Source organism: Pelodiscus sinensis, chromosome 2 (assembly GCF_049634645.1).
Source record: "Pelodiscus sinensis isolate JC-2024 chromosome 2, ASM4963464v1, whole genome shotgun sequence".
Lineage (NCBI taxonomy): Eukaryota > Metazoa > Chordata > Testudines > Trionychidae > Pelodiscus > Pelodiscus sinensis.
In genome coordinates, this window is record NC_134712.1 from 181,504,636 (window position 1) to 181,514,581 (window position 9,946).

Genomic DNA, 9,946 nt, shown 5'->3' on the forward strand with positions numbered 1-9,946 from the left:
TTTGCCCAAGTATTTGCATATCAGGAGCAAAAATTCACTTGCACAATTGTTTGCAGTAAGTGGTCATAAACACTGTCAAAATGACTCCAAAGATTAATCTAAAAGAATATTCATGAAGACTTTATTCCCTGTACAATGTTCACTAGCACTAGATTTAATACACATTTAAACAATATTCCGTTTTATTTACCTTCACTTTAGCAGAGGCCAGGCTGAGGGATTTCTCCCAAAATGACTGTAAGAACTCAGCATTCAGATAGGTGTCTACAGTGGTTTGTTCAGCCAAGAACTTCTGGATGATCTCTTCATTATAGGCTTCAAAATCGGAATCAAACAAGGTTTGGCCATTCTGTGCAAACACTTGGTACTTGAATCTGATGTTGATTTCAGAATCAGCAGTACAGCTGATGTTAGTCAAGGACTCCATTCGGTGCAGAAGTCTGGGCAGGTAGTTCTGCAGTTTCTGCTTCATATGCTGTGCAGAAGTGGGTTTCATGCGCCTCGAAATATCAATTCCTACAGAAATATCTATGTTGCAGTCTGAGAAGGGGGAGAGAAGAAAATCAGACATGAAATCCAAACACTATTTTCTGATCTTGTCTTCTGTTGGCACCAGTGAAAAACATACTTGATTTAAAAATCAGAATTAGAGAACCAGATCTTCAAGTGGTGTAAACTGGAATAACTCCATTGATTTCCATGGGGCTCCATCAGTTTACCCCAGTTGAGGAGCTGGCTCATATTACTGTACATAGTAACACACATACATGCTGCAAACTGATCTAACAGGCTACGTCTACCTTGGCCCCTTTTCCGGAAGGGGCATGGTAATTTTTGAAATCGCAATAGGGAAATGCATGGGGGATTTAAATATCCCCCGCGGCATTTAAATAAAAATGTCCGCCGCTTTTTTCCAGCTTTTAGAAAAGCCGGAAAAGAGCGTCTACACTGCCCCGATCCTCCGGAAAAAAAGCCCTTTTCCGGAGGATCTTATTCCTACTTCAAAGTAGGAATAAGATCCTCCGGAAAAGGGCGCTTTTTCCGGAGGATTGGGGCCAGTGTAGACGCTCTTTTCTGGCTTTTCTAAAAGTCAGAAAAAAGCGGCGGACATTTTTATTTAAATGCCGCGGGGGATATTTAAATCCCCCACACATTTCCCTATTGCGATTTCAAAAATTACCATGCCCCTTCCGGAAAAGGGGCCAAGGTAGACGTAGCCACAGGGTGTAATATTTGTGCCACCAAAATTCTTTAAAAATGAATTGATCACTTTTTTTCATGTATTTAGTGCCATGAACATGAGGTGCATTTAACAGAACAAATGAGAGAAATTGTCTCAGCTCCCAAAAGATTAGAAATTAAGGGCTTGATCCCGCAAACACACAGGACTGAGTGTTGGACTTCCTGCAGTGAGTAATGCAATAGGCTCCAATGCAATGTGCTTGGCAATAATTATTCACAGAATCAAATTATACTTTCATAGAATCATAGACTGGAAGGGACCTTGAGAGGTCATTGAGTCCTCATGGCAGGACCAGGCACTGTCTAGATCATCCCTGATAAATGTCTATCCAGCCTGCTCTTAAATATTTCCAGTAATGGAGATTCCATAACCTCCTTAGGCAATTTATTGTTTAACCACCCCGGCAGTTAAGAAGTTTTTCCTAATGTCCAACCTAACCCTCCCTTGCTGCAATTTAAGACCATTGCTTCTTGGGCTTAGACATCAAGGGTATGTCTACACCACATGGCTATTTTGAAATAAGCTATTCCGGAATAGTTATTCCAAAATAGCTTATTTTGAAATAGGACATCTACACTGCAGGGAAGCCTCAAAATTAGTCCAAGGAAGGTTTCCCTAATATAGACATCTATCTTGATTTAGAGCCCCCAGAGGCACTGGTGAGAAATAACTTAGAATGGCCCTGGTGAGGGGCTATTTCAAAATAGCAGCAATGGAGTGTCTATACGCGCCTTATTTCAAAATAGCTATTTTGGAATAGGTGTTATTCCTCATAGAATGTGGTTTACAGATTTTTGAATAAGCCGTCCGTTATTTCAAAATTATTTCAAAGTAACGGAATGACTGTGAAGATGCTCACACTGTTATTTCGAAATAATGCTAGTTATCTCGAAATAATGATGCAGTGTAAACGCACTCTAAGAGACATTAAACATCAAGAGAACTAGTCACAAGGTGGGAGGTAAAGAGGAAAGGGAGGACATGGAAAATACATTTTTATGGTGAGTGATTAGTACTGGAAAGTATGGAGTATACTGATTATGGAAGAGCCATTATTTTGTGATATGGCTACTTGATCTCAGCCATGTTGATTCAGCTACACCACTTGGCTTGCTGTTCTTTGACCTTGTTTATCCATTGCACTATACTGAAGTTTGTTCTGTCTCTCCTGACAACACTATCCACTTTTCCATTGCAGCTCACTTGTCAACAGTTTTTGCCTAATACAATTATATCTCTAAAACAAAACATTTGTTTTTGCATCTGCTCCACTTTGTTGAAGCACTACAGCTTCTACAACTTGTTACTGTCTGAAATATTTTACAAGAATGATGCAATTGCCTGGTTTGCTATGAGTTCATCCTGATGTGCTAAAAACATTAAATATAATTGCTCCATCTAATCCTTTTTCTACTCCTTCACTTACCCTTTTCTTCTAGGCCTGGTCTACACTAACGGGGAAAGTTGACTTATGATTTGCAACTCCAGCTACATTAATTACATAGCTGAAGTCGAAGTATCTTAAATCACATCTTGGCACCATCCACAGTGGGAGGTCGACAGGAGCACATGTTCCGGTCAACTTTCCTTACTCCTTGTGAGGAGCAGGACGACCAGCACTGATGGGGGAGCCCTCTCAGTTCAAATTAGCGGGTTTCTCTAGACCTGTTAATTTGAACCCCAGAAGATCAACTGTAGCATGTGGCTCTTCAAAGAAAAAATTGGGGCTCCCGCACTCGCGACTCTTAAAAGGGGCAGCTTGTTTTTGTGTGAACGAGACAGAGCCGGAGTCACAGCATCCTGTGCAGACTTCAAAATGGCCGCCTTCAAAGTGGCTGCCTTAGCAGGGCAATGCCTGCTCTGCTCTTAAAAGGGCAAACACCGTGGCTGCCCCCCCCCCTTTATTTTCCCCCTCTCTCAACAACTTTTTTCCCTCCGCTCTTTGCACTGTATCCACCACTATTTTAGATCTTCATCTGTAACAGGTTGGCCATCCCTGAGCTGGTCTTTACTTACCACAGATACAGAAAGCCAGGCATTAGAAAGGTGAGTTTGTGTTTTGTTACTAGTCACTTTAAAAAATAATCGGTTATATTTGAGCTTCTGCTCCAGCAAACTATTGCTAGATCCTTTTAAGGGTTAATAATACTTGTATTGATTACAAACGGATACAAGCTTCCTCACCCTTGTAATACTGGAGTGCACATATCCTATAAGGTAACAAAACAGATTGCAGGCTGCGAGTGATTTCATTCCACTTTGCTGTCATCTTTTATGCCGTTAAGTTTCAGTACTTCCTTTGACAGTGCAAAACACCCTCTGAAGCAAACTATTTGTTGCTAAGCCAAATTTAAATCTTTCAACTCTGCATGTTAAAGTCATGCTGATTTACTTATTTCAAAAGCTAGGAAATAGCACCAGCACTTAAGCCTGTAAAACTATTTCCAGGTGACATTATTTACTACAACATTTGTTCTTTTGGCAATGAAAAATGACTTTCTCCAAACTGCTAAGTACACACACACACACACACACACACACACACACACACACACACACACACACACACACACACACACACACAGAAGGTGTGTCTTCACTTGCAGGTAGGATGAGCACTGCTGAAATCAAATGCAGCGAGTGTCGATTTACCACACCACTTGAAAAGCAAGGGCACCCTCAGCTGGTGTAAATTAGCATAGCCCATGTGATTTTAACAGAAAGATGGTTAGCTTGGCACTTGGCTCCCAGGCTGGCAAGGCATGTTACAAACATGAGTTAATCTTCACCAGACTCCTGTGAGGTAGGCAAGTATTTTGCAGATAAGGAATCAGAATATGGAGAAGCCAGGTGGCTTACAAAAGTTCTTACAATGAAGACATGAAGACTGACTTTTCATGACAGGCGTGAAAAGTAGCTCCCGAGGTGCCCACCAATCGAAAGTGACAACGTAAAGCACAGAGAAGTATTTTAGCTGCACCTTCTTTCTTGATGAGGATCCTAAGGCCTGGCCTATATACAGCTTTGTACAGCATAATGACGCGGATTGGTGGTTGGATTTTTTTTTTTTAACCGAAATAGCTATGCTAGTCAAACCCCTATTGTGGGCACAGCTATACCAGTATAAAGGTGCTTTAAGCAGACACAGCTTATCTTCTTTATCTCCTTTCCCACATGGGGATAAGATTTACCAAAATAAGCACCTTTATGTGGCCTGGTCTATATTTAAAACATATACCAGCATAGCTGAATCCATCAGGGCTGCGAGCTTTTAACAATATAACTGTGCCAGAGAAGCCCATCTACAGACACAGCTATACTACCAAAAAAGGCTTTTTGCTGGAATACTTTATGTCATTCTGGGAACTGGTATATATTATACTGGCAAAATAAGTCGTTTGGTGGTACAAGATGAATTGGGAGGGCTTATTATGGGCACAGTTAGGCCACTGTGGCAGGAAAAGCACTCCTTGATGAAAAAGCTGCATTCACACGTTCACTTGCTACTTCAACATTTTGACATTGATGGGGGCAGGGGGTAAACACCTATGTACAACCAAAGTTTTGTTGATCAAGTGGGAATGTCGACATTCCCTCAGACAGTAAAAACAAAATGGATATGTTCTGTCTTGTTCATTTACCTTTTCTTGTATTATTAAGGTTGCAAACAAAGCACTCAAAAGTTGGGGAATGCCAAACTAAAGTTGCCTGAGAAGCCTTAATTCAGCCCTCTTATGTGTGTGCATTATGATGCTGGATTAATTACATGATCACACATTTTTTCCATAGGACCCCTGCTTCAGTCTATGCGCACAGTGGGTGCTGCTCATTGGGTGGGAAATTATTCAATATTTATTTTTATTCTTATCATTTAAATGTGTCACTCCAATCCTTATTTGCTGCACTCCATCCAAACCGTGCCCTGCATACAGAAATATTAATTTCCTCCTGGACGTTTCTATAATGCACTTATCATAGTATCTAGATGCACTACAAATATTAATCCATTAATCTTTACACCAGCCTGGTAGTGTGAGGTGATATTATTATCTCCATTTTACACATGAGCAACAGAGATAGAGAGAGATTAAAGGCCAAAATTGTTAGTGTTGCTATATGTGTTACCTTTTCCCAATTCACTTAAATATATAAATAGATATTAGTGTGCATACAATAATTTCATACATGTCTATAGCTCACATAAGCTGTAGGGCAGCACAATTTCATTGGTGATTAGTCAGCCCTGCCCAATCAGAGGCTCAGGGCTCTGTGTAGGAAGCTGACTGACTGGGTAGGGCTGATTAATCACCTGTGAAGCTACGTTGCTGCGCAGCTTAGAGAGAACACTGCATACACCTAGAAAATTTGGCACGGCATTTTGCACATTTAAAAAAAAGCATTATCCATATTGAGCTGCAACATGTGCATGTGAATGTACAGAACATTACAGGTATTCATTTGCATGTAAAAACGATTGCTTTGGAAAATGGTTTTTTTTTAACCTATCTGTCCATACATCCAGATTTCTCTCTATCCCTCACCCATCACTCTAGTATGGGTGTCATCCGTATGTTTATATAAAACAAAATTATTGCAAAAGAATGGGAATGCAAGGGTTTGGTCCATCTGAGTGTGGGAAAATTTGTTAGATTTTTATTAGCAACAAAGGTTCAAATGAAAAATAAATCAAGGGGAAGAAAAGGAAACAGAGGCCAAGAGAAAATTAGTCTGTAAAACAGGCAGCTGCTGTATAACAAAAATATCTCTGGAATTGTTTTTGAGTGGGTGGGTGGTTAGCGTGTTTGGGTTGTTTAAAGGGTTTTGTTTTGTTGTTGTTTTCAAATGAGTCGGATCAAATCAAGCAAGTCGGATCAAATCAAGCATTTTCTTCTCTCTTTCCTCTAATAATAATAATAATGTATTTACTATGTTTTGCTCTGCTGGTGATGCTCACTGTTCTCCGGTGAAGGAACACCAGGAGGTGCTGCTGCATAGGAATGACAAAATGCTCCATTTTCACTGTAACGGTATTGTTCTCTGCTGTTTGCGTCTGGTGGAGGGCAGTTTTTATTTCATCACTGATTTGTTTAGCATCTAAGTGCTGTCCTTGTGCACCCCACACCATGCATGGCTTTAGCCACTGTCTGCAGAGTAGCAGATGCCAACGCACTCCTCAAATTTTCTGTCTTGCTGATAACTAAGCACTACTCCAGTGTAGCATTTTTCTCAAATGCCCATTGCTTGCCTCTCCCTCCCCTCCCTTCAGTGAGATTGCACTGTGTGCAAGGCCTCCAAGTCTTTGAGAGAGGGTAGGGAACAGTTTTACCTGTTGTTGGTACCACGCAGAGCTGAATGGGTTTTTATGTTGAAAAAATTGTTGATCCATGAAAACCAAAATGCTTCATAAAAATGTTTCAGTTTGAATGAGCCTCCCATGAAACACAGGTTTCCTACTGGCTTACCTAGCATGCCACTGGGGAGTCTGGGCTTCTAGAACCCACACCTTCAGGATGTACCATGCATCAGGATCAGGGACCCCTAGGGCAATTCAAGGGCTTTTAGGTCCTATGGCTGCCAAGCTGCAATGCTCCCAAATTAGCTATGGAGCTCAGGACTAGGCAGCTGACTATGTCAGACAGTGCCTGCCAGAGAGCTCGGGGGCCTAGAAACCTTGAGAGCCATGGCAGAGCTGGGAGAGTCAGGGCACAGGCTCTCTTTCATTTCAACGTTTTCTCAATGAATTGTTTTAGTTATCCCTAAAGAACTTTTGTTTCAAATTTTCCACAGGAATTATCTAAAACTGTTACTTTTCATTCCAAGATGGAACAAGTCTCCCCTGCCCTCCGAATTTCCCACAGAACAGCTCTGCTACCGATTCTGGCATGTTCTGCTGCACTTCTAGCACCAGCCTTAGTTGTATTCTATGGCTGCTTTATGATTTTTCAAATCAGGAAACTTTTGGGGAAAAAATGTATTGCTAAATTTTCTATCATCTACTGCAGAAAAAGTGATTTCTTCCCTTTGACTAATTACAAAAGTGTGAACATAAGAATGGCCGTACTGGGTCAGACCAAAGGTCCATCTAGCCCAGTAGCCTGTCTGTCGACAGTGGCCAGCACCAGGTGCCCCAGAGAGGGTGGACCAAAGACAATGATCAAGCGATTTGTCTCCTGCCATCCTTCTCCAGCCTCTGACAAACAGAGGCCAGGGACATCATTTCTATCCCCTGGCTAATAGCCTTTTATGGACCTAACCTCCATGAAATTATCTAGCTTCTCTTTAAACTCTGTTATAGTCCTAGCCTTCACAGCTTCCTCTGGCAAGGAGTTCCACAGGTTGACTACGTGCTGTGTGAAGAAGAACTTTCTTTTATTAGTTTTAAACCTGCTACCCATTAACTTCATGTGGTGTCCTCTAGTTCTTCTATTATGGGAACTAATAAATAACTTTTCTTTATTTGCCCTCTCCACACCACTCATGATTTTATATACCTCTATCATATCCTCCCCCCCCAGTCTCCTCTTTTCTAAACTGAAAAGTCCCAGTCGCTTTAACCTCTCTTCATAGGAGACCCGTTCCAAACCCCTAATCATTTTAGTTGCCCTTTTCTGAACCCTTTCCAAGGCCAAAATATCTTTTTTTGAGGCGAGGAGACCACATCTGTACACAGTATTCAAGATGTAGGCGTACCATAGTTTTATACAGGGGCAGTAAGATATTCTGGGTCTTGTTTTCTATCCCTTTCTTAATAATTCCTACCATCCTATTTGCCTTTTTGACCGCCGCTGCATGCTGTGTGGAAATTTTCAGAAAACTATCCACGATAACTCTAAGATTTCTTTCCTGATTTGTCATAGCCAAATTAGCCCCCATCATACTGTATGTATAGTTGGGGTTATTTTTCCCAATGTGCATTACTTTACACTTATTCATATTAAATTTCATTTGCCATTTTGTTACCCAATTACTCAGTTTGGTGAGATCTTTTTGGAGTTCCTCACAGTCTGCTTCTATCTTGACTATCTTAAACAGTTTGGTACAATCCGCAAACTTTATCACCTCACTGCTTACCCCTTTCTCCAGATCATTTATGAATAAGCTGAACAGGATTGGTCCCAGGACTGACCCTTGGGGGACACTACTAGTTAACCCTCTCCATTCTGAAAATTTACCATTTATTCCTACCCTTTGTTTCCTGTCTTTTAACCAGTTCTCTATCCATGAAAGGACCTTCCCTCTTATCCCATGACAATGAAATTTACACAAGAGCCTTTGGTGAGGGACCTTGTCAAAGGCTTTCTGAAAATCTAAGTATACTATTTCTACTGGATCCCCCTTGTTTGTTAACCCCTTCAAAGAACTCTAATAGATTAGTAAGACAGGATTTCCCTTTACAGAAACCATGTTGACTTTAGTCCAACAAATTATATTCTTCTACATGCATCACAATTTATTCTTTACTATTGTGGGACACACAGAGAACCTGTAGATAGATATACTCAATAAAAATTGTTGGCAACTTACCCTGGCTAGGAGGATCTTCCAATTCACAGATTTCACCGACTATCTTCCTCTCTATGGTTTGCAGCATTTCAAAATTCTCCAGCACATACACTCTTCGGGCATCACCAGCAATTCGAAGTAGCTCATAGGAGTTTGGAATCCCTATGCCAATTGCAAAGACATGAATCCCATCGTTCCTCAGAGCAATCGCTGCCTCATCCACCTGGTCGGCAGAATGCCCATCAGTAATCACTACGAGGCTTTGCGAGACTAATTGTTTTTTCCGGCCACCATTGGCATTCTCAAATAAGTTCTTGACAAACCTCAGACCTTTGCCAGTGTAGGTGGATGTCTTTAGCTGGACAATGCTGTCAATCTGTTCCTTTATGGCTGTGTCAGAGTGGAATTCATTGAGATATAGTTCCTTCCGAGGCTCTTCACTGAACTGGACCACGCCAACTTGGACTCTGTCCTGAGCAATAATAAAATTGTCCACAATTTCCTTCATGAATGTTTTCATGGCAGAAAAGTTGCGTGCAGATATGCTTCCTGACCCATCAACCAAGAATATAAGATCTGCCTGTTGTTTGCCACAAGCTGCGGAGAGAGGCAATGGGAAATGTACTTAGATATGCAAATCTAGGAGAGATCAGTCATTGCCTTCATTCTCATCTTTCTGACATCCTGGTCTCTTTAGGAGAAATTCTCTCTGTGCAGAGCTGCCAAGGTCAATCCACCACATAAGTCCCACTTAAACCCTTAGGCCGGTGGAGGGCACCCTGCAGTCCAAGGATCTCATGTGGCCAATTGGGTTCTATATACAGCCCATGATATTCTGTTTGGTGTTGCCCACTTGCAGGGTTGCCAGATTCTGCAGGTTGCCACCCACATCAGGGATTTTTCCTACTGGTATTACTACAGTGACACACACATAAAGCCAGGGCATGTGAAGTGAGGTGCACACTGGTTGCACACAACACTGTGAGAACCGTGCACTCCCTTTTCATACAATCACAGCGCTGCTACGGGTCAATCAACACCACCCCGCAAGTTCTAGGTACACAAGCGCAGTTAGCAAACTACTCTATCCTGGAAGACCACCTTGCTTATGACAATCTTGCAGCCCACTGAAATGAAGGAGGGCCACTCAGGGGGCCTACTCGCTGAGCTAGGTTGCCCACTACTGTCTTAAGCCTTCTG

At 41.7% G+C, this 9,946-nt stretch overlaps 1 protein-coding gene across 3 annotated transcripts in view; it reads right to left on the reverse strand.

Moving 5' to 3' along the window:
• Positions 1-9,946, reverse strand: part of LOC102454802 (collagen alpha-4(VI) chain-like) — a 135,826-nt gene that overhangs the window by 79,858 nt on the left and 46,022 nt on the right. For all 3 annotated transcript variants that reach the window (XM_025183550.2, XM_006120911.4, XM_025183551.2), the window contains 2 exons: positions 8,768-9,343; positions 191-540 (listed from right to left, as the gene is read on the reverse strand). In XM_025183550.2, the coding sequence (XP_025039335.2) occupies positions 191-540; positions 8,768-9,343 (926 nt within the window). The remainder of the gene's footprint in view (positions 1-190; positions 541-8,767; positions 9,344-9,946) is intronic.